Raw genomic sequence first — 25,687 nt, 5'->3', positions numbered from 1 at the left:
GCCTTCCCTTTAGGCTGAATGTGTTACATGGCCCCCGTTATTAGTTATACATTTAAATTCCCATGGCTGAGTGGGAATTTGAACCCTGGTTTCCCAAACTCCTAGTCCAATACTCAGATCATTGCTTTCTTCTGGCTCACTAATAATAGTCCAGTAGCAGTACAACATTCCCTTTTTGTGGCTTAACCCTTCGAGCCCTTAATTAATGGCTAGATAGTGTTAGGTATTTTCCACTTCTGAAACTCTGAATGAAGGTATACTCTAAACAAAAAATAGTACAGTAGAGTCTCACTTATCCAAGCCTCGCTTATCCAAGCCTCTGGATTATCCAAGCCATTTTTGTAGTCAATGTTTTCAATATATCGAGATATTTTGGTGCTAAATTCATAAATACAGTAATTACAACATAACATTACTGCGTATTGAACTACTTTTTCTGTCAAATTTGTTGTATAACATGATGTTTTGGTGCTTAATTTGTAAAATCATAATCTAATTTGATGTTTAATAGGCTTTTTCTTAATCCCTCCTTATTATCCAAGATATTCGCTTATCCAAGCTTCTGCCAGCCCGTTTAGCTTGGATAAGTGAGACTCTACTTGTACTTTCTAATATACAAATTGTAGATACTTATGGAAAATAAAATAACTTCACACTGTTTTGTATTTATTATATGTAATCATGATTTTCCTGTGATAACATCTTTATGCTATTTCATTCAGCGTGGATTATGATGAGGCACTTGATCATTTTTACATGAATTCAAAATCAGTATCACTGTTCATTTTTTGGTAGAAGGCTAAGAAAACATCCAGCATTTATTCCACCCATACTGGACTCATAGGCTTTTGGTATTTTTTTAAGTATTGTGGTTTCAAATATAAACAAATAACCTTATTTACATAGAATACAAATTTTTGAAATTTTCTGCAAAAATGCATAGCTTCTGTTTCATTAGGCATCCATTGAAGACATCCCAGTTTTTCTTTCTTTCTCAGTTTGAGAAGATACAACAAAAACTTAAAGGCGCATGAAGAGAAGGACTCAAATATAGAATCAGCACATGTTCTGGGTAGGGCTCATGCAGCCATGCGGATGAAGCTGGACTACATCTCCCAGCATCTCTCTTCATTAGCAATGTTGGCTAGGGTTGCCTGGAATCACAGTCCAACATCTGGAGAGCCACACAGTTCTCATGCTTATTATATCCGAAGCAGGTTGCTGGGAGTATTGAGAAGGTTTTTCCTTGGGACATGACAACTTCGTCATTTTGAAAAACTATCCCCCCCCCCCTTTTTTTGCTGGAAATGGCCTAGCGAGGTCCTGAACAAGACCTGGTTTGTTAAATTTACAGATGTTACGCCTAGAATTCATCCTTCCCTTAAAACATTTTCAACATATTTTTCTTTTTAGCAAAGCAAATTAGTGTTGGGAATACTGTAGAAATTCTAAATGAGGGGAATAATATTGACCTGTCTATTTCCTAACTGGAGTTATCATGAGCCTGTTGGTTTTGTTGTTTACAGAAAAGGATACCCACAAGCTGGCACTGTGCCCTGTGCCTACAGCAATTATAGCTTTCCAGATGTTTTAATCTGTCACTATTAGCAGTGCCGGGTAGAGCTGATACAGGAGTTATCAGACAAAACATCTGGAATGTCACAACTGCTCATCCCTGGTTGAGAGTGAAGCCTGCCTTCCAAGGCGAGGCTGATCAGTGGCTCTGCCTCACTACCATCCCAGAGCTCCCAGTGGCGCAATGGGTTAAACCCTTGTGCTGGTAGGACTGCTGAACCAAAAGTCAGTAGTTCGAATTCGGGGAGCAGGGTGAGCTCCCATCTCTCAGCTCTGTCTCCCCATGCGGGGACATGATAGAAGTCTTCCACAAGATGGTAAAACATCAAACTTAAATGCGTCCCCTGGGCAATGTCCTTGCATATGGCCAATTCTCTCACAACAGAAGCAACTTGCAGTTTCGCAAGTCACTCCTGACACAACCAAAAAAAACAAAAAAACCCATCCCGAGGAAGAAATGTCTCCTTGGCAGTTATGTGCGCAGAACAGGGAAGCCAATTTCCATTGTCAGGCACAGGGATAAAATGGTAATGGGAAATGTAAAGGAAAAGATAACATGGGATATGCACCTTAGTGCATACTTTATTTACTGCATGCATTTTGAAGCAACTGCCGCAGTTTGCGTACTGCAACATATAACTAAGTTGATTCTGACTGACAAATGCTCTCGCTCTCTCTTTCTTGGCATGGCACTTGTCTTTTTTCAAAGATGAGTGGATGAACTGTCTCAGTTGGCTTCACCATCTCCACTCTCTCCATCCACAAAAGAAGGGATCCTTATTTTCATGGCTGTGTATTTCAGGGAATACCACAGCCCTCGCCACGTCGACCAAACCACTCCGTTGTCAGAGGAAGCAGTGTATTTCCCTTTCTTATAATATAATCCATTGAGATTTGCTGCATGGCATCTTGTAGAAGTGAGAGAGGAAAAATAAATAAAAATGGAAAGCAAACATTAATCAACAGGAAAGGAATAGCTTAAACACATAGATCTGGGGTTTTTTGGGGATTTTTTTTCTTTATTTATATCCCTCCCTTCTCCTGACACAAGACTCAAAGTGACTTACACCAAAGTTAAAAATAACATTGATAAAAGTACAGCTCACATGTATCCTAGAAAGACTCCTTGCAACTATTCAGTAATCAATTGCTTGGTTATATAAGGAGGACATTGCTTGCTAGTGAAAGGAGAGGCGGTGGGGAAACCAGCTCGAGTGCACCCATTAAAAGGCCTTCTCCCATGTCCTCACAAAACATTGTAATTTAATAAAACAAAATGATGACAATTAAAATAAAAACTAAAAGATAAAAAAGACATAGAAATAAAACAAAACATTAAATAAGACAAAAACCGATAAAACACATTAAAGATAAAAAATATATAAATCACAGTAGATTGAAACTCTATCAGGCGAGGTTCAGGAGCCCAATGGTCAGGAGTACGAAAAAGGATCTCAATTTGCATTTGCTTCTAGTAAATTTCCTTTTATTGATTTATGCACAATTTTCTAGTTTACTCATGTCCTTCAGCATTCTGTTCTTCTAACGTGTTAGCCACCACTCCCAGTTTTGTGACTTCTGCAAACTTGCTAAGGATTTCTTCCACTATCATGAATATGAGTAACTAAATCCTGAGCGACTCCACTTGAGAGCTCTTTATAGTTTGAAACAGAGCTATTGATAATGACCCTGGTTTTCCAGCCAACTTTGAATCCATCTGATAGTGTTCCCAGCAATTCCAGATTTGATTTGTTTGCTACTCAAAATATAATGAGAAAACTTATCAAATGTTCTGCTGAAATCTAGATAAAGACGACTCACAACATTCTTACCATCTATTAACTAGTGACCTGATTGGAAAAAAAGATTAATTGGAAAGAATTTATTCCTTATAAACCCAAGCTGGCTCCTACTAATCACCATATTGTTGTCAAGCTACTTGCAGACAGACTCTTGTATAATCTGTTCTAATATTTTTCCTGGGATTGAGGTCAGACTGACTGGTCTTCAGTTTTCTGGGTTTTTTGTTATGCCTTTTTTTAAAGAAGAGAGATAATATTTGCTCTTCCTATTTACTACTCTTCTGTAAATAGAAGCCGTGTCTATCAACTATCATATTTTAATCAGTTTTATCTGTTGCTAATTTCATCCAATTGTGTGTTAAATCAGTCAGCTGTTGTTAATATTATTAACTTTGCATACTTTGTACACTTACGGAGCAATAAGAGTCTTTGGACCATAATAAAATGTTATGTTGATCTACTACTTATTTTCCAGGTTACCTGAAGAGGAAGCTCTGGATTCAAACTGGCAACAAAGACTAGAACAAAAAAAATCTAATCCAGAACTGTCTGGTAGCTCATTTCTGTTGCTCTGCACTAATTAATATTTAGTAAGAGGCACTGCATTAAACAAACACATCTCCAAGCTCTACATCCTAGCAGAAAACTTAACTTTTTATATCATACTGGCTCTCCAGAATCAGCAATACAGCCTGCATTTGACTCTGACAGTCTTAAGAAGAATCTTGTATTCACAAATATGACGGCACAGGTGCTGATTTATTGAGCAGCTCTTGATGTTATTTTCAAAAGGTTGCCTTACCCATCAACTCACCTATTGAACCACCAGCCACTCCTGCTCTCCTGTGCACAGCTGCCAGCTAGGAACCTGTCATTGTCCCTGTCAGAAGTCGAGAAAGGCATCCCATTGAGTGATGCAGACCACTGTTGATCAAAGTTACTCCCTCCAGACAAAGCATCCCCAGCAGTCCCAGAGAAGGTACCAAAGGATATTCTGTAGTGGTCCTGAAGGAAAATGACAGAAACATTTCTTAAAAGTCAGGTATATAACTGAACTCATTAAATCAGGTAAGGAGAAGCTTTCACCTTGCCTCCTCAGAATATCAGGGCAGCCTGGCAGTCCTCCTTTAAAAAGAGGACTTGTTAGATTTCCTAGTCTCAAGTGGTTATTCCAACAGTTCACTGCTTTGCCAGTTTATAAACTCCTTTTTTATTTAGCCAAAATTAATTAACTGCTTAGAGTCTTTAGACTTCTGTACTCAGGGAGCCTTAACTTTTAAAAAAACGTGTTATTGTCTCCATTATAATGCTATGGGATACTGATAGAGCACCATCAATCCTCCTCCGCCTGCTATTCTGCCAGGCTAATGGGTTTATAAGATAGGTCGCACACCGTCTCATTCTTGAGCTGGAAGTCTTCATAAATTGCGTATCGTTTTTCCCCATGCCAGTCCATCAGGTCTATTTTCAGCGAGTTTTCTCCTAAAATATAAAATGGGATAATGCCAAACGCTCTTATATAAAAGGAGATGTAAATGTAAGTACACTGCAGAGATTTCAAAGTATAGAAAGATAGTGCAAGTCTGTAGCATGCCATAACCAAGGTGCATGCAGAGGATAAACAGACTGCATATTGCACCACGGTCAGGAAAAGGGCGTAAGAGAGAAGGGTCATGCTCTCCCCAATCCCTGATTAGACTATGGCTCTGATCATATTGGAGTCCTCAATACAGTTGCACCAAATGAAAAAAACAACACCAAGAAAGTTCTTCAGGGCTCTTCTCCATTCTATGTGGCTTAGCCTGCAAATGTGCTCATTTGGAATTAGAAGTGACTGGGAAAAGAAAGCCTTGACATGCTCATGAACTGACATGGAAGTTAGTCTGTTTTAATTACATCAGAGAGATTTACCTACCTCGAAGTAGCAGGTCATAGATTTTATCATTACCCAACCAGTACTCATCGCCTTTGCTCTGGAATTCTCCAAACCCTTCTTTGTATTCTTCCCACAGTCTGCAATGAGGCAACTCACACCTATCAGTGTCAATGCTCCAAGGTCAGATACAAAATGCAGGATTTCTTGTTTTCATATTACATGCCAAACTCCTTCCATTAAAGAACTTAAACTAGTGCTCTCAGCCAACCAGACCCTAGCCTCCTTGGCATCAGCAATGTGCTGTATCAGACATCCTCTAAAAACGTATCATATAGCAATGTCAGAAGGGCTGTGCAGCCCAGGCTAGGGGCATTTCTACACTGTAGAATGAATACAATTTGACATTAATTTAACTACCAAAGCTCAATGCTATGGAATTATGAGAGTTGCCTTTTGATAAAGTATCAACACTTTTTGGCAAAGAAGGCTAAAGTCCTTATAAAACTTCAATTCCTATGATTCTATAGTATTCAGCCATGACAGTTAAAGTATCAAACTACAGTAATTCTACAGTATAGATCAGTGGTTTTCAACCTTTGGGCCTCCAGATGTTTTGGACTTCAATTCCCAGAAATCCCAGCCAGCTTACCAGCTGTTGGGAACTGGGAACTGAAGTCCAAAACACCTGGAGGCCCAAAAGTTGGGAACACTGGTATAGATGCACCATAGGAAAATAAAGCCCTGAAGTTGTCCATCAACAGTACAACAAGCAAGCACATAGGATATATAGTAATGAACTTCTTTGTTATTTCTATTCAAATATTAGAATGTTTTACTTATAGGTGGACTTCAGCATATGCACATTTTATTCAAATATATGGGGTGTTTGAAAAAGAACTCCCTAGTTTTAAGTATAAATACATTAAAGCTGGGGAGTTCTTTTTAAAACATCCTGTATTTTGGGATGGGTGGGATGTTGATGCATTGATTCATTTCTGGTAATACACAAATGCTCCCTCTAAAGAACAATAAGATATCCATTCCAAATAAGCTATTAACTGCATACCTGAAGAAATTCTCCTTGCCATTGCTCCGCCGTTGGATCACTGTCCATCCTCCACCATCTGACATATCACAGTACACAAGGAAGGGTTCCTTATCCATTCTGGGTCTAATTCGGTAGTATCCATTTTCAGTTTTTCCACGGTTGAACACCATTGCACAATCTAAACAAAACAATATTAAAAGTAGAAAGAAGGGTGTTGTAGTAGAGCTTGTGAGTAACGTTACAAACAGTAGTATGGGTGTCAGAAGGGGGAAAAGGGCTACTCGGGAGCAGGAATCTGATGATGAGCAGCAGAGAAAGAGGATTCGGGACATACTTACAGCACCTACAGATGAAGAGTCGTTTGAGGGATTCTCTGGGGATGATGGGTCAATGAGTGAAGGAGAAGAAGGAGACACCATGGATTGGACTAAGATAAGAGAAGTGCAAGCTATTTGTGAGGCACCAACAACTAGTGATATCTCTTATGGGGTTCTCTGGGAGTGAAGACTGGCAATCAGGGGATCCAACTGATTCTTAGGGGGATCTAAGAATCCCCCTGGCTATGCGCACAAGCGTTTAATGAATGAACTCAGTTAGCACTGACATGGGTTGGATTTAGGCTTTTGCACAAGGTCTGATGGATGATTGGTATATATATTTGGTGTTGCATTTGTGTTAAATTTTTATATATTGTATTTTACTATGTTATTTAATTATTTTAACTGTTTTATTCTTATTTTATTGTATTATGATGTACTGGTAGTGATCCTACCAGTTGTGTAAGCTGCCCTGAGTCCCCTCGGGGAGAAGGACAAGGTAGAAATATTGGAAATAAATAAATAAATAAATAAATAAAATAAGTCTTGATAAGAGATGGAGGAATTGGAAGGAGAGTCAAGGGAATTCACATGAAGAGCTGGGAGCAGCTGTGGGGGATGGTGATGGGGTGGTAGTCAGTTCATCTTCTGGTGATGGTTTGTAGATAGAAGTGGGTTCAGGGGTCTTTGCAGAAGGCAAGGTGTTGATGTGCGTTCGTGTGCTGGGTGCTGTGTATTGGGAAAGTTTCTTGTAGTCTTGCTGCTGCCTGTTTCATGTTCGGTGTTGAACTTGGATCTACAGTTTGGACCTGAACCAGTTTGGCTGGAGACACTGCTTCTGCAGACACTGGAGCAACGCTGCTTTGGATTCCTCCTGCTTCAGCCTTGGACTTTGGCTGACTACGCTTCTCTTCTTGCAACTCCCTCTGTTAACCATTTGTGTACTGTGCTTTTTTGTTTTGCCTTAGAGCACTTTTTTGACTTGTTGCTTTTTGCATCCAGTTGATCTGGATTACATTTCTGTTTACCTTTTGGACCAGGTTTGATTTGGGTTTTTGAGTTTTTGACCAGTGGAACTGCATTTAAGTATCCCTGCATCCTTTTCCTTTTGTTTCAATAAACTCTGTTTTGAAGACACTTTTAAGTCTGGCCCTTTAAGGTGTCTGTGATTCCAACAAAGGGTGATGTACCAGGGAAACTGAATCTGTGCAATAACTCAGGTTGATGAAATGGCCCCATTCTATAAATGATTTCATATCTCCCTTTCATTATATGATTATGCTGTTAGCTTTTATACATTTTGCAGTATATTAACATTGGTGAACTGTTACACATGTTCTCTTAAGTCATAGTCCGACATTCAAACAATTACACCACACAACTCTTGCACTCATCTATTACTGGAGTTGATGAGTTTGTCTCAGGAGAAGATACTCTCAGCAGAAACAAGGGAAGGCTTTCTAATAATTTTTTCCATGTCAGGAGTAACTTGAGAAACTGCATGTTGCTTCTGGTGTGAGTGAACTGGCCGTCTGCAAAGATGTTGCCCAGGGGATGCCCAGATTTTTGATGTTTTACCATTCTGTGGAAGGTTTCTCTCATGTACCACATGGGGAGCTGAAACTGACAGGCGGGAGCTCACCCCGCTCCCCAGATTCAAACCGCCGACATTCCAGTCAGCAGTCCTGCCGGCACAAGGGTTTAACTCAATGCGCCACTGGGGCTCCTTCTAATAATTATAAACAAACAGGAATAAACTGCTCTCAGTGCCTTATTCTTTTCATGTCGCAGAAGCCAGCAGGTCCTGCTCTTTGAGATGCGTCATTTGCGATAGCCATTTCGCTGTAGACATAAAATGACTATGAATCTGATTTAAAGCAACATGGTAAGTACAGTAACCCACATTTGCCTTGAGAAGCTTTGATACATCACATTTGCTCAGAGGAAATGAGAAAATTTGGCATGGTGGACATTAGTTTCAAAGTCTACTATGCCCAAACTCAGGAGTTGACAACTGTATCACTCCAGATATTTTAAAACTATATCTCCCATAGTGCCCTACCATTGGCTTTGCTTGCTACAGCGGATGGGAAATATGAGCAAAAAAATATCTGCAGGACCACAATTACCTATTCCTGTCTAACCTTCTGGGCAATATATTAGGGTAGCAAAAATGGTATATTGAAAAAAATGTTCTTCAATATTTTTGCAATACATTTTCTTTACATCAACATTTGATTTTTTAAAAGCATTAAGACAGATTTCCAGAATCTGTCAACATAAAACCATGACACTGGTAGCAAAATTATCACATTGCAAAGCTACAAGAGGGACAGGGCAAGCATCTGTTTAATGAGTGCAGTCCAAAATAAAGTAACGTATTTCACAAAAGTAAAATTAAAGCAAGATACTGCTCTTTGATGAATAAGCCCCACTTGCAGGGATAATCTACCTTGATCATAGACTAAGAGGCTCCCACCGGTTGTGGGCAAAGATGTGTTTTGTGGAGATGGCACCCTGGCAGAGAAAACGTTGCTTATTTGTCTGTGGTAATTGTTCCCCAGGAGATCATTCAGCTGGAATTCATAGAGCTGGGATAAATCTTGGAGTGTTTTCAATGTCTCTCGCAGTCTGCTGTTTTCCAACAGACAGTCATCCCTTTCCTGCAAGTGGAAAGGAAAATGTTTATTCACAGGAAGCATAGACCCATCTCTGGATGTTTGCAGATAACTGGGCAGGACACCATCTGCTGGATGTTGACCATAGAGCTGTGCCCAAACTGCAGCCCTCCAGCTGTTTGGCCTCCAACTCCCAGAATTCCTGACCATTGAATAAGCTGGCTAGGGCATCGGGAATTGGGGGCCCAAACAGCTGAAGGGCCACACATTGGAGATGCTTGCCCTAGAGATTCCTAGAGAGAACGGTTCTCTAGAAATCTCTAGGTCCTTCAGCACAATTCTGTAATCACCTGCCTATAAACAACAGGGCCTGGAAATAATGTTTTTTTCTATTCATGACTCTTCCATTTTCACTGGGCTTCCTGTGCATCTAAACCCCATAGAAGTGGGGGGCCTACCGTACTGGATCCTGATGTGTCTATGTGCACACACAGATAGGTATTCTTATATGTCATATAGAGCACAGGTGAGGGCCATACCATCAACCAGATGTAGCTGGAGTATGGGAGGACATTTCCCTCCCATAGTTCTTTGACACTGACTGCTGGCTAGGATTACTTGGAGTGACAGTCCCATAAAGTCTAGAGGAACACATGCTCACTGGCCAGCATCTTGCCTGAAATAAAAACACATTACTAAGTGCCTGTCCTGCCACGAGGAGGCAAAACATTACCTGCTGCCCTGTCTCTTTAAGGTTCCAAAGGGGCGGAGCTTAGCCTTGGCTCCTGCCAGCCTGAAATGGCAGTTATTTTTGTCAGTTAGAATTTGTCAGTTGGTGAGGCACTGGAAGGAAGTGTAGGAAGTAAAAGGATCACAGAAATTCACGTCACGTTGGAACTGTACCCAGATTAGATTAAAAAGCCATAGACTACAGCAATAGAGAAAGCCATGTCAACAACACTGCATTGAAGTCATCTCAAAGATACAAAGAATCCAGTCATAACAAGACTTTATACTCTGTGGCAATATCTATCCAGAACTGCATAGACTCAAAGATTTCTTTCCTCACAAGAGACTTCATAGTGGCATCAAGAGGAAAAGAGATCAATTTTGTCTATTAATAAAATATTTTGTTTCACAACTACAGTCTCCAATCTGTCCTTCGTGCTATGAGTCCTTCCAGTTCATTTAATTAAGCATGGAGGCAGAACAGTGAATTTCTTTCCTTTGACCTTCCCAAGTAAAAGTGAATTTCTTTCCTTTGACCTTCCCAAGTAAAAGTGAATTTCTTTCCTTTGACCTTCCCAAGTAAAAGTGAATTTCTTTCCTTCAAGCTTCCTGAATAAAAGTGAATTTATTTTCCTTTGAGCTTCCCCAGTAAAAGTGTATTTTCTTTAAGCTTCCCAAGTAGCAGTTGATTTCTTTCTTTTGACCTTCCTGAGGAGAAGTGAAAACTACCTCAGAAGAAGAAGGAGTTAAGCAGCCATTTTGACTGTAGAGAGAGTGCAGTCATAGAGGGCAGCGCCATTTTGAAGGAACCTGAGGGAAGCCCTTTCGGAGGAAAATGTGGCTTTCAGGACCACAATAGTTATTTTTAAGTCTAAAAAGCTTTAAGTCTCAGTAAAAGGACTGAGAATCTTAAAAGTTAGTGATCACTTTATTTAAGGGACTATTAGTAACGGACAGCAACAGGAGAATAAAAGACCTACATTCCAAAGTAACGGAGAATAGGCTATTCAGTCCTTTCTGTCCAAAAGCAATTCAGTCTAATATAAAGTGACACAAACTTCAGAAGACTTAAAGATGTCTGCTTCTTCCTCACAAAAGAGCAGGATATCTAAACCTACCTCAAAAATGTTGTCCTTCTGGCAAGATAAACTAGATTCCTTGAAACCTAAATATCAGAAGTCATGGCAGAGAATTTTAGATATGAGTCAAGCAAGCCATCGCTTCAGGCAGCAGAAAGAAATATTAGATTGTAAGGAAAGATTACAACATCAATACTGTGAATGGATAACATATTCAGATAATATAATCTCTTTGCTTGAGCATATGAAAACTTCAGAATCTTTAATAAATAAGGAAGAAATGTTGTCAGAGAGAGAGAGAAGGGAACTAGAATTTGATACTATCATGAATGATTTATCTAACAAAATATCAGAAGGTCAGGCAGAAGAAGATCCTGCCTCCCTTATGGAAACTGTTGATGAAGAACAAGTGCAACACATATTTAGTAAAGACACAGATACAAAGTCAAACAGGTCTGTGTGTACATTAGCAGGCAAATCAAGATCATCTCACACATCCCATAGAACAGAAAGAACAAGAGGGACTTCTGTTCATAGTGGTTCTTCTGGCCAATCCCTTAGTCTGGTCATAAAGGCTAGGGCCGAGGCAGCTGCCGCAGTAAAACAAATAGAGTTTCTTAAGAAAAGACAGCAAATTGTTGCAGAGAAGGCAGAACTGGATGCCGCAGCTGCCGCCAAGCAAGCAGGTATGGATGCAGAAAATAAGGCCCGTCAAGTTAAAACTGAAGCTGCTCTAGCAACGTTAGCACAGGTTGCAAAGGCTGAGGTGTTACAAGTAAAGGCCTCAGTCCTAGAGCAAGGTCTCTTAGGAAATACATTCCCTCCAGATGTTACAACAGAAGATCCTGTCACAAAAGTGGATTCTTATTTAAATACCCAAATTATCAATATTGCAGCCCCTCCTGTGCTAACAAGAGAAAGTGCAGTAGCAAATAATTCTTTTGTATCACAACCAGAAATTATAGAGGTTTCTGCACCCAAAGAACATTATTTGCCGTATGCAGAAGTAGCAAGTCAAGCAGCAGTTCCATTGCATGATATATCTCAAACCAAGTTAGAGCACAGTTTTCCAGTAGACACACAGGACTCAATACAGTCAAACTACACAATGCCAACAACTGCATTCAGTCTCAATCCCAAAGCAGCTAGTTGGGTTCCAGAAAACCCCCAGATCCAAACTAACTCTGAACCAACTTTGCAACAGTCCTCAGTCCCACTTGATATTTTAAATTACACCTCCTACAGAAACCCAAGAAGGGACTTAGCAGACAGAGGCATTCAGAAATTCTCTGATAAGCCAGAGGATTATATGTTGTGGAAGAATACATTTCAGTCAGCTCTCAAGCAACTAAAATTGCCTGTAGAGGAAGAGTTAAATTTATTGATCGCTTGGTTGGGACCTGCTTCTTCCATACAGGTGAAGAGAATTTATGCAGCAAACATAAATAACCCACATGCAGCCTTAAATCGAGTGTGGGACCGTCTCAATGAACGTTATGGATCATCTGCACAGATAGAAACGTTGCTTCTGCAAAAGCTTAAATCGTTTCCTGCATTTACAAAAGGGGAATATGAGAAATTATGGGATTATGCAGATTTGCTTGAAGAATTGGAGGCAGCTAAGGGAAATCCAGATTTACCAGGGCTTGCATGTTTAGATCAATATTTAACACAACAAGAGATTATTGATAAACTGCCTTTCTCACTGAAGGAGGTATGGGGCCGGGAAGTTTTCTCTTATAAAGAAACTCATCAACGGAAATACCCACCATTTACACATTTAGTGAAGTTTCTCTTAAGATCAGCTAGAGAGAAGAATGATTTGCAAACGGGGTTCCCTCTTTTATATCAAAGTAATAAAAAGGATAGGAAACATTTCATAGAAACCAAAAGCAAACCACAAGTCACAGTTAGAAAAACTGAAACCAAGGTCAAATCAGTTGAACATCACACAAAGACATCAGCAGGAGTAATATGTCCAGTACACCAAATAGCACATGATCTGAATAACTGCAAAGAATTCAGGAGCAAACCTTATGAAGAGCGTTTAACCTTTGCCAGAGATCAAAGACTTTGTTTTAAATGTGGTACTTTCAGAAACCACATAGCCAAGGAGTGCAGGAGAAAAGTGAAATGTCAAGAATGCTTTAGTGAAAAACATTGCTCTGCACTACACCGCGAAACAACACCTCATCAGAAAGGAAAGAACTCTGAAAAGTCAGAATGTATTCTTGTGGAAACACCACAACCTAAGGAGATTAAGATAGCAACATCAACTTGCACAGCTTTGTGTGGAGAAGCAGGAAAAGAACGAACATGTCATCCTATTTGCTTGGTAGATGTCTACCCTGAAAACTCTCCAGATCAAGTTAAACGCATGTACGTTGCCTTAGATTCTCAAAGTGACACCTCCCTAGCAACACCTGAATTCTTTAACATCTTTCAAATTCAATCAAAAGAGGTAGAATACGTTATGACTACTTGTGGTGGAGATCAGGTCATGGTGGGGAGAGTAGCATCTGGATTCATCCTCCGGACTATTGATGGCATGAAACAATTTAGGTTACCAACGTTCATAGAATGCCAAAATATACCTAAAGATGAAAGACAAATCCCTACAAGAGAAATAGCTATGAGTCATGCACACCTAAGATCCATGGCACATAAGTTACCAAGATTCGACCCTGGCGCAAAGATTCTTTTGCTTATTGGTATAGACTGTCCAGACTTGTTTTCAGTTAAAAAGCAAATAAAAGGTCGACCAGGAGCACCAATAGCTCAAGAACTAGAGATAGGCTGGACTATCCTAGGTCCAGTATGTTTAAACCGCAAAAGGTTGCCTTCTCATGCTCGAACCTTTTGCACAGGCTTCATGCCAAATGGACGTCCTACACAGATGTTAGATTGTCCGAATCACATCCAAATACGTTTCCAAAACACCGAGAATTCAGAATCTTCAGTATTTAGGACTACAGTTCATGACAACCTAATAGCTTTGTCCAAAGAAAACCGGCGTTTCCTAGACATAATGGAGAAAGAATGTGTTCAAGATAAAAAAGGTAACTGGGTTGCACCCTTACCCTTCAAAGAGGATAGAAACAGACTGCCTAATAATCGCATCATGGCGATGCAACGCCTCAATGCTCTCCAGAGGAACATGGAGAAAAAACCTCAATTAAAGAAAGATGTTATTGCATTCATTAACACTATGATAGATAGAGGTCATGCAGAGAGGGCTCCTAACCTCAAAGAGCAGCAAGAATGTTGGTACCTACCGTTCTTTGGGGTGTACCATCCACAAAAGCCCCAACAAGTCAGAGTAGTGTTTGACTCTAGTGCCCTATTTAAAGGAACATCTCTAAATAAAGTTCTATTGACAGGCCCGGATTTAATCAACAATCTTCTTGGCGTACTTCTACGTTTTAGGAAAGAAGCAGTTGCAATTATGGCAGACATCCAACAAATGTTCTATTCCTTTTGGGTCAGAAATGACCATAGAGACTTTCTTCGTTTCCTGTGGTTCAAGGACCCCCAGCAAATGTCTGAAATACAGGAATACCGGATGTGTGTTCATGTCTTTGGTAATAGTCCATCACCAGCCATAGCAAACTATGCGCTAAAAAGAACAGCACAACTCTTAGAACATGAATATGGATCAGAAGTATGTGAGTTTGTTTGCAGAGATTTCTATGTAGATGATGCTTTAAAGTCAACATCTACTCCTCAAGAAGCAATCTACCTTCTTAAGAAAGCCAAACAAATGTTAGCCACAGCCAACATAAAATTACATAAAATAGTTTCGAATTGCCTCGAAGTTTTATTAGCCTTTCCCAAAGAAGATAGAGCAAAGGGGATGGAAACACTAGAACTGGGACAAGAGTTTATGCCGGTTCAAAGAAGTCTAGGCTTATGTTGGCACATCCTGGAAGATAAATTCATCTTTCGAGTACCAAACACCCAAAAGAGCTTTACACGCAGAGGTATATTATCTGTTATAAACAGTATCTATGATCCACTTGGTTTTGCTGCACCAGTCGTTATTAAAGGAAAATGCCTGATGAGAGAATTAACCCATGCAGTGAAACATTGGGATCAACCTCTTTCAGAAAAAGAGAGGTCTATATGGGAAAAGTGGACGTCTTCTCTTATAGCTTTAGAACAAGTTGGAGTCTTTAGGAAATATGTGCCTGTCTCAGGCAACTTAAAACAGTTACAGCTTCATGTATTTTCGGATGCTTCCAACAAAGCAATTGCCGCTGTAGCTTATCTTAGAGTGTTGCAAGGAGACCAGCCCTATTTAGGGTTTGTAATGGGAAAAGCCAAGTTGACACCATTACATGGTCATACAATGCCACGATTAGAACTGTGTGCAGCAGTGTTAGCTACACAACTTGTAGAAATAATTAAAAGAGAAATAGACTTATCTTTCAGTGATATCACACTATATACAGATAGTAAAATTGTTTTGGGTTATATATATAATACCCAACGAAGATTCCATGTATACGTTAGCAATAGAGTAGACCAAATACTCCAGATAACTAAACCTAATCAGTGGTGCTACATATCTTCAGAATCAAATCCAGCAGACCAAGCCACAAGAGAGATTTATGCTCACGAGCTTATGAATTCGCATTGGTTGAAAGGTCCTGACTTTTTAAAGGATCCAAAATATGTGCCTCCAAAGGACCAAGTATTCAAACTCTGTAACCCAGAAGAAGATAAAGAGATAAGAACACTTAGCACCAACATATCAAAGTCTCAGGAAGATCTGTTCTCAAGAAGATTCATTAAATTCTCATCCTGGAAACGACTAGTTATAAGTATAGCTAAGATCTTACACTTCGTCAACTATAAAAACAACGAACCTACTTCTGTAGAGGATAGAAAAGAAGCAGAATCAAAGATTATCCAGATTGTGCAGTCAGAAGTGTACAAAAGTGAACTACAGTGCCTTAGACATCACCGGCTTATACCAAAGTCAAGTACCTTAAGGTATCTCAATCCCTTCTTGGACAGTTCCGGTCTAATAAAGGTTGGGGGTCGCTTAGCCCAGGCCAAACTTAAGTTGGGAGAGAAACATCCTTACATACTGCCGGCTAAACATCATATCTCACTACTCCTCATAAGACATTATCATGCTAAAATATATCACCAAGGCAGACACTTTACAGAAGGAGCAGTGAGAAGTGCTGGAATTTGGATAGTGGGAATGAAAAGGTTGGTCACTAAAGTTGTTAATGACTGTGTTATTTGTAAAAGACTTAGGGCTGAACATCCCCATCAAATCATGGCTGACTTACCAAGGGACCGTGTCACTATACAACCACCATTCACTAATGTTGGTGTCGACATTTTTGGTCCATGGGAAATAGTAACTAGAAGAACAAGAGGAGGAGTAGTAAACAACAAAAGGTGGGCAGTAATGTTTACTTGTCTATCCTTACGAGCTGTTCATATCGAACTTGTAGAATCCATGGATTCAACATCATTCATCTATGCTCTACAACGTTTTTTCGCAATTAGAGGTCCAGTGAAACTTCTGAGATCGGACTGTGGTACGAATTTTAAAGGCGCATGTAAAGATCTAGAATGTCCAGAGAGGTCTGTGTTAGATCCAGATGTTCAAGTATTCCTCAAGCAAGAAGGTTGCAAATGGCTATTCAATCCTCCACATGCATCTCACATGGGGGGAGCATGGGAAAGGATGATAGGTATCGTCAGAAGAATTCTTGATGCCATGTTGTTAAATGTTACCATTCTTACTCACGAGATTCTCATCACCCTTATGGCAGAAGTGATGTCTATAATTAACAGCCGTCCTCTAACACCAATATCAACAGATCCAGAGGATCCAAATGTGTTGACACCAGCGACCTTGTTGACCTTCAAGACACCAGAATGGAAAGACATTACTATTGCAGCAGAGCTGAAGAACATCCATCGTAAACAATGGCAGCAAGTGCAATCATTAGCCAATACATTTTGGAAACGATGGAAAAGAGAATATCTGCCTCTACTTCAAAGAAGATCCAAGTGGGAGCAAGTCCAAGAGAACCTTCGCATAGGCGATATAGTTTTGATGAAGGAAAAGGACACGCCTAGAAGAAAGTGGCCATTGGCAGTAATAACCCAGGTAATTCCAGGTGGAGACCATCAGGTACGTAAGGTAAGAGTGAAGACTACAAAGACAACAGGATCCAGAATATTAGAGAGGCCGATCACAGACCTTGTATTAATGTTTCACAGGAATGAACCCATAAGCTAGTGTGACCATAATCTGCATTAGATTAGTTAATAGTTGATATTTTGTGTTAGTTATTTGTTATTAATAAGGGGGTAAAACTTATTGATAAGTTTTAGGTGGGGAGTGTCCTGCCACGAGGAGGCAAAACATTACCTGCTGCCCTGTCTCTTTAAGGTTCCAAAGGGGCGGAGCTTAGCCTTGGCTCCTGCCAGCCTGAAATGGCAGTTATTTTTGTCAGTTAGAATTTGTCAGTTGGTGAGGCACTGGAAGGAAGTGTAGGAAGTAAAAGGATCACAGAAATTCACGTCACGTTGGAACTGTACCCAGATTAGATTAAAAAGCCATAGACTACAGCAATAGAGAAAGCCATGTCAACAACACTGCATTGAAGTCATCTCAAAGATACAAAGAATCCAGTCATAACAAGACTTTATACTCTGTGGCAATATCTATCCAGAACTGCATAGACTCAAAGATTTCTTTCCTCACAAGAGACTTCATAGTGGCATCAAGAGGAAAAGAGATCAATTTTGTCTATTAATAAAATATTTTGTTTCACAACTACAGTCTCCAATCTGTCCTTCGTGCTATGAGTCCTTCCAGTTCATTTAATTAAGCATGGAGGCAGAACAGTGCCATATAGGACAAGGAAAAGACAGCTTGCTTCCTGATGCCAATATGGCACCCCTTTCCATTCCATGTACAGATGCTGACAGAAGTGGCAGCTGAATCTTTCTTCTGCATTGGTAACACCCCCTCCAACATTTCATAGACAAAATCTGGGATATGAGTGACCAAGCAACATCAGAATGGAGTCGAGATGGCTAAAACAATTAATGAAGAAAAACACACAAGCTGGGAGACAGTGCCACCTTAATGCATGGGCATGCTGAGCAGTTGCCCGGAGCCCCTGGAAACATAGGGGCCTCATGCTAATCTATGCACAGGCCAGAATTTAACCAATCACCCACCTAACAACCAAATATCTTGTTAATTCAATTGAAGGAGAAAAATTACCACTTGTAGTGGAGAGATGTCATGTCTGCATTCACAAAAAAAAAAATCATCATTGTTATTGCTTGCAGTGTTTTGGAAGCAGAATAGTGTAACAGATTCATGGGCTGCAATTAATGACTGGGGACAACAACTGATGGCAGTGTGCATTTCCGTTATCAGGCGCAGAGCCTCTGCTGCTTGTGTTCCAAGAATTCCGTTTGTGTGGTGAGGGCCAGGAAAGTGTAAGAAAGTGAAGTGAGGAAAAAATGTTGGGGAATCTGACTCTCAGTTGGGGCATTTCCACCAAAATATAGCAGAGTACCAGAAGTAAAGTCTATAACCATCAGAAACTTATGTGTGGGGCAAAAGAATAAGCTTCTATTCCTCAGGATGGCTCAGGATTGTAGAGTCAGAACTTTGTTTCAAAAATATTTATTGAGATAAAAGAAACACATTATCGACAGAAAAGGTCTTGGAGCTTACTAAACCTCATCTTCTAAGGAAAGTAGAAGGTAAAAATATCCATGCAGCTACATTTTGCCTACAGAGAGGCACAATGCATATCACAAGGAGAAAGGAAGAGACCCTAAAATGGTAGAGATTGCATGGTCGACCTGGGGCAGTTTTAAATTTAAGAGGAAGTTCCCTCACAGAAATTTCATTATTATGCCATCAAAGAAGGAGGAGACAGTGGCTAGCAGTAATGACAAATGGCAAATCCCCAAAGAAAATCCCTCAGCTTAGCCCTGTCCTGTAGTCTAGCTACTCACTGAGAACTAGAAACTTGATGACATAAACACTTCTGCAGTCCAGGGATGAAACCCAACTAAAAGAAACTCTAGACTTATCATGTGTTAGTGAAATTTGTAAATAAACCTTAGAACAGAAATGAAACAATGTTTTCAGTGGAGCATATAAGAGGAAACAAGCTGCAGAGAAGAGAGAGAAAGCAAGCACCAATTTGGTTGGGGGTACCAATAATAAATATAAGTTTATTTTATCAATAATTTACATTTTAATTCCTACAAGTGATTGTGTAGGCAAGCCCTAAAGGTCCTGATGGGAGATGCTACAGAATTTTCTTTTACCTGAGCCTACAAGGAAGGATCAGCACAGTACAGTGGTCTGAGCATTGGGCTATATAACTCTGGAAACTAGGGTTTGAATTCCTGTTCAGCAATGGATACCCCCTGGTGAACTTGGGCAAGTCAGTCTTTCTCTCAACCTCAGAGGAAGGCAATGGCAAACCCGCTCTGAGCAAGTCTTGTCATGAAAATCCCATTATAGCAGTGGTTCTCAACCTGTGGGTCCCCAGATGTTTTGGCCTTCAACTCCCAGAAATCCCAAGAGCTGCTAAACTGGCTGGGATTTTTGGGAGATGTATGCAGTGGGCATTATAGGGATGCTACAAGCCAAAAATGACTTGAATTACAACAAACCGGCAAGGGCCAGATTCTGCTTCTTCCCCTACACTCCTCTTCTACTAAGGTGATTAAATGCAAGCTACTCTTGCATTTTGGACTCTAGTTTATGGCCATTGAAGGAATGTGAGGAACCAAGGAGGAACATGGGAGGAGAAGGGAGAACCTGGAACATTTTTAATGCATCTGAGAGCTATTCAGCAGTGGAACTCTCTGCCTTGGAGTGTGGTGGAAGCTCCTTCCTTGGAGGCTTTTAAACAGAGGCTGTTGAGTGATTAACCTACTTTTGTAATTTTTAAAAAGGAAACTACTGTGGGCCATAATAAAAAAACAAACAAACTTGGAGTCAAGATGCATCTGTACCCATAGGTGTGAAATGTGGCACTCCTTAACAATATTACTATATATTCAGTAGTTACAGTTCTACAGATTTAACCTCTATAATAGTAAATAAAACCAATTATAAAGGGATTCTTAGTAGCTTGTCTTGTGCATCTTTTACATACCGAAAGTCGAGGTGCAGACAAACAAAACGGTCCAAAGAACAGCAGAATTAACAGCTGGCTCATTATGATGTTCATTTTATTGAACTATGTGGGGAGAATAATATATCATTTTAGATACACATATATATTTGTACTGCATTGAATTAATTTCTTAGTCACCTTTCAAGACAATAGCTATCCCCAAAACGTTTACTATATTAACACAGTATATTATTGTAATATTACACAAAGTTATAAGGATCAGCAATTTTCTCTCCATTTCCTAATATTGATATGGACTGTACAAGTACATATTATATATAAGTTAAGAAAGCCTCTATTGAAGAAGATCTTTTTTAGCAAGTCCTTTTCTGCCCTCCCAGTCCTACAATTCTTCCTTGTCCTCTGTCTATCTGGAAAGTTTGGTTTTTTTTGGCAGAATCTGCACTGGAAGAATTATTATTGAGAAACGGACTCCCTCATAATTGAACACAAATGGACAGAAATTAATTAAACATTATTTTATTTTATTTTATTTATTTTCTACCAATTTTGCAATATCAAAATAACACTCCTCCTCAACTATGAAAAAGTCTGGCCAGATATATTTCCTCTTGTATGTGACATCCACGTTTATGAAATTGTATAAATTATATCAAATGAAATAAACCCTTAAAGTGTAATTAGAACTCCAAATGTATAAAATTGCCTTGGTTAATACCTTGTCTTTGGACAGGAAAAGGGCTAAGCCTGCTAATGTATAAAAGCCTGGAGGTGCCCAAGTCTGATGGGATATCTATTGTGTTTATGTAAACCACAACTCCCTTCCATTAACTTCCTGGCTTCCATTGATGGGATCATCGGTTGACACACACGAGTGAACCTGCTACAGGCAAGATTATTTCATCAAATAATCTCAATCACAGAAAAGTCAGCTATAGCAGGGCACTTGATAAACTAACCTGGATACAGTGTATTATTTGAGAACACAGAAATGTTGGGCCATCTAACAACCACCATGTCAGGCTACACAGAGAAGCCACTGAAATCCACAAGCATGCAGACAATTTCATCAGAAAAGAGAAAACCATGAAAATGAACAAAATCTGGCTACCAATATTTTAAAAACTCTAAGATCAGGACAGTAAAAAAAGAACACCACTCAGAAAACAGAGGAATTCCAGACATGAATCAATCTGGGCCAGCTAAACACCTCCCAACAAAGGATTCCCCCAGGCAGTAAGCAGCCAGACCTTGAAGCTTAAAGGCTATTCAATGCTAATCAAGCTGGCCAGTTGAAACTTTCACCCTTGCCTCCAACAGACAAGGGTTGTTTCTCCCACCCTGGACTTTTCACAGATATATAAACCCCAAATGCCTAGTTTCCAACAGATCTCACAACCTCTGAGGCCTGCCATAGATGTGGGCGAAATGTCAGAAAAGAATGATACAGCCCGGAAAACTCACAGGAACCCTCTGAATATCTGTTGTCTAAGAAACCCTAAAAATTCATGGTGCTACGAAAGGAAGCTTCCCAGCTACCTAATAAATACACCTATGTTTTCTAAACCATGAAATAAATACAGAGACTACAAATAATATTGTACAAAGGCATATCTGGTTGAGTAGGGCAGCAATATGCATCATAGAGAGATACAGCTAATTATGCAGCTTATATCACGATACAGGTATAGCACCATGATTCCACTTTAACTGCCATGCCAACAACAGAATAATGGGATTTGCAGTTCAGAGGAAGGAGTTTAAAATTCACAGCCAAACAGTTGCCGTCCCTCGTGACCATTGTCCAAATATTAGGATGCCATAAGATCCAAGCACAGCTGTTAATGTGGAATGCTACTTTGTCATAATTGAATACTGTAGTATATAATATAATCTATGGTTCCCTGTGTTTCAGGACTCTTTTTTTTTTTGCAGATCCACATTTGGCTTATTCACTTTAATAAGTGTGAACTCTAATAATCTTATCGGTGTAGCAAAAAAAGTGGATAACAGTTATAAGCTCTCTCCAAAAAGACGCAGTCATCATAACAAACTCAGAACATTTTGTTCTCTGCAAAGATAGCCCCTTTGAGATTCTGGAACCCTCTGAAAGAGCCAAAGTTTGCCAAAATTCCTCCCTCTTCCCGGAATAGGCAAATCTCCATGTATTGTTTGTTCCTTTCCAAATATTTTACAATAGCAAATCATTTGCTACTATTGCATTCACACTTTATACACTAAATCTTCTGGCAACAATTAGAATTACATAAATGTGATCATATTTTTAAAATAAAAAAATTCTACACAACGCACACAACAATCTTGTCAAAGTAAATTCTTAATAAAGTTTTTAAAAGGCTTCTGAAAAGAGATATTTCAGTTTTCTCAATAGGATCTGGGTGCAAAGAAAATGGATTCTAGTTCTATGTTTTGTCTGAAAACTGAACTGGAGGAGATTAAGAATAATAATAAGAAAAGATTGCATGTTATGTGGTTAGAAAAAAACATTCAATTTTTTTGAAAAAAACCCCAAGCAAATTATGTTTAAGTTATACAAAGATAGGTAAACATTTGGAAAAATATTCTCAGTCAGTTATGAGGAAGTGGTTCTCTCTAGATCAGGCATGGACAAACTTCCGCCCTCCAGGTGTTTTGGACTTCAACTCCCATAATTCCTAACAGCCTCAGGCTCTTTCCTTTTCACCCTCAGCCACTTAAGGGCCGAAAGTTTGCCCATGCCTGATCTAGATATTATTCGTAATTGTCATCAGCTCTAGCCAGCATAGCCAATGATAAGGAATGATAGGAGCTATGATCCAGCATCATCTGGAAAACTATCCTGACTTAAACTTAAAGCTTGGACAAGATCATTGAGAAGAAGGAAAGATGGGCTCATGGGGTCAGAACTTCCAATTATTAGGTTCTACAACTTTGCCTCCGATGCTACTACAATGTTATTTCTTTCTTTTTTAATTCCCATGTAATAATTAACTTACAACATAATGCAAAAATGTAAGGAAACCCCACTGTGGAACCTCAGATTTGTCTTACAGACCTGGAGCAAATCTCTCAAGACTTAACCCCTTCTATAAGCCTTAGCGCAATGAAAGTGGAGTCACACCCATGGCAACACAGCATTGATTCTACTGAGCTCCTGCCAAGCTGAGTCTTGTATTGTGCTGAGAAGAGAAGATACGTATAATCCATAGTGCCTTAAATACTTTCAGTCTACCTTGGCATTGTCTGCTGACATCAAAAGCCAATTCTTATCAGACAGGCCTGATAGTGCTTTATTTACAACCAGAATTTATCCTTATTTCCACAACAATCCAAATATTGAAAACATACCCACCACACCCTGTGATAATTCTTTCAGGAGTGGATTTGCCCTTTGAGAGGTAGATTTCTCTCACTGTTGTCTCTCCACCATTCTTAACTATAAGTCATTTGTAAGTCAGATGTTTGTAACTCAGGGATTGCCCATATGTGATTAATTTGCTACCCTCAAACCCCAATGATCATCAATAACACTTGAGTAAATCATATTCAATCCACTCAAAGTTAGCTATTATTTACGCTGTTATTTTACAAAAGTTTTAAATTCTATCACAATCTAATCAAGGACATATGTTTCCAAAGCCATCTCAAATAGGCAAAAGACTCATCTTACTAAAGTGTTGCCTGCTTAGCTTGACTGTTGTTTTTTTTAAAAAAACCTCCCCCAAATTCTTTAACAATTTATACAAATTACTTAGCACTGCCTATTTGTTATTCTTAAAATGTAATTTCTCAAATTCTGGGAAATTTCTCCAAGAACGATGTTTTCCAACCAACTGAGAAACGTTGTAGGAGAAAGTATTGAAATACTGAATAAATAGGTTTAGACAACTCTTAAAAGAAAAGGACAGGAACACTGTTGGGGGTAGAAGTGAAGGGAGGAAAGGTGATTTACCAAAAGGTAAATGGCAGGTGAGAGAAGAGTAAAGTAGGACACACCTGTCTCTTGCCTACTCCTGGATAATGTCCCGTTCAGTAGATTTCCAGATCTTTGTCATTGTTGAACGTACAGTTTATCATGCATCAGTGATTAGGGTAACCAGAAGCAATGGCACATGTTATTTCATAATAGTAACAACTGCAGTATATGTGTTTTGTGTGTATTCCTTAAAGTATGGGATTCTTTCTCCCTTCACCATGCATTGTTAAATTGGACTTTTTCCCACCAATGGAAAATAATGTCTGATAACTCAAACGCAATGACAGAACTTCCTTAGATGAGTGTCTAACAAACACTAGAGTCAATTTGCTGTGTTTATAAAGCTTCTACAAAATATAATACAGAAATTTAAAAGAAAAAATATATATAAATACTTACCACATGTGTTGTCACCTGGTGCATGTGAACAGTGGAGACCCTGAATCCACATCATAAGAGTTTTCCTTCCTAAGTCTTAGTGGAGAATAGACTGTGGTTCTAAAAAAAATATAAACATAGATATACAGTATTTGTACCAAAACTTTCAATGGCTAAAAGACCAAATTAGGCATACCTTGGGCTCCCTCTAGTGATTGTAATGTAAAAGAAACTCTTTGGAGAAGAGTAGGGAAAAATTAGAAATGTGTTTTCTTACGTGATGGGAAAAAGTGTTTTAAATATTTTGAAGACTTGCAGAAATTGCTTTTTGTTATTTTTCCTTCTGAAATGGAACATGGGAGATACGGAGATAAAGGGAGAAAGCTGAAGATATGCCTTCACCATGAAACTAACTGCCCAAGATAAATATCAGCAGGATATTTGCCCCGATTTGATCACTTGCCGCTGTAATTGGAAAATATGACATCTGGCTTGCAGCCTGATACATCTTTGATCCAACACCATATAGGAGCAGTTGAATAATTATTATGGTGGACAGAATTTCCTGAGCTACATACAGTTCAGTCTAATTCTTCCAAAAACAAGCAACTGGTTGACTTACCCATAGAATAATGCAGTTTCTCTCCAAGGATTAAAATATAGATGATTTTAGTTTCTGAAGTAGGTCTGCAGCTGCTTCTGTCTGCAGGGCTCTGCTAAATTTAAATGCAAAGTGAAGTCTGACAATAGGTTATGTTTATTACTAAGTGCTTCTCAGAAGCTGGTGTTTCAGCCCTTTTCCTATTATTCTAACCCAGAGAAGGAGCCACGGTGGCGCAATGAGCTAAACCCTTGAGCCAGCTGAACTGCTGACCTAAAGGTTGGTTTGCTGACCTGAAAGTTGTTGGTGCAAATCCGCAAGACGGGGTGAGATCTTGTCTGTCAGCTCTAGCTTGCAGAAACATGAGAGAAGCCTTCCAGCAGGATGGTAACACATCCGGGCATCCCTTAACGTCTCTGTAAACGGCCAATTCTCTCACACCAGAAGCAACTTGCAGTATGTTCTCAAGTCACTTCTGACATGATTTAAAAAAAAAAACCAAAGAAAAGGTTTGTTTCTTTAAGTTCTTAACTAAT

At 39.4% G+C, this 25,687-nt stretch overlaps 1 protein-coding gene across 6 annotated transcripts; it reads right to left on the bottom strand.

Moving 5' to 3' along the window:
- Positions 1-645: 645 nt before the first annotated feature.
- LOC100552373 (fibrinogen-like protein 1) lies at positions 646-25,269 on the bottom strand. Of its 6 annotated transcripts, none has more exons than XM_062958325.1 (9): positions 25,173-25,269; positions 24,572-24,670; positions 20,215-20,298; positions 9,071-9,281; positions 6,320-6,479; positions 5,293-5,411; positions 4,771-4,859; positions 4,192-4,382; positions 646-2,483 (listed from the first exon to the last, which is right to left on the bottom strand). In XM_062958325.1, exons 2-9 carry the CDS (start codon positions 24,593-24,595, stop codon positions 2,303-2,305), a joined length of 1,059 nt encoding a protein of 352 aa, XP_062814395.1. In that variant the 5' UTR covers positions 24,596-24,670; positions 25,173-25,269; the 3' UTR covers positions 646-2,302. The 6 variants fall into 6 exon arrangements, with proteins under 6 accessions (XP_062814395.1, XP_008113826.2, XP_062814398.1 ...); XM_008115619.3 differs by having other exon boundaries at positions 5,293-5,390; positions 25,173-25,265; XM_062958328.1 differs by lacking the exon at positions 20,215-20,298.
- Positions 25,270-25,687: the final 418 nt, after the last annotated feature.

Source organism: Anolis carolinensis, chromosome 1 (genome assembly GCF_035594765.1).
Source record: "Anolis carolinensis isolate JA03-04 chromosome 1, rAnoCar3.1.pri, whole genome shotgun sequence".
Lineage (NCBI taxonomy): Eukaryota > Metazoa > Chordata > Lepidosauria > Squamata > Dactyloidae > Anolis > Anolis carolinensis.
The sequence above is the reverse complement of the archived record's forward strand: the minus strand, read 5'-3'. Positions and strand labels throughout refer to the sequence as shown.

Bases quoted from the DNA above. Each gene is read 5' to 3' on its own strand.
- LOC100552373 (XM_062958325.1), bottom strand. From the start codon at position 24,595: ATGCACCAGGTGACAACACATGTG. The intron at 20,299-24,571 runs GTAAGTATTTAT...CTCCCCACATAG, and splicing joins ACCAGGTGACAACACATGTG to TTCAATAAAATGAACATCAT. The intron at 2,484-4,191 runs GTGAGTTGATGG...CACTTCTACAAG, and splicing joins AGTGGCTGGTGGTTCAATAG to ATGCCATGCAGCAAATCTCA.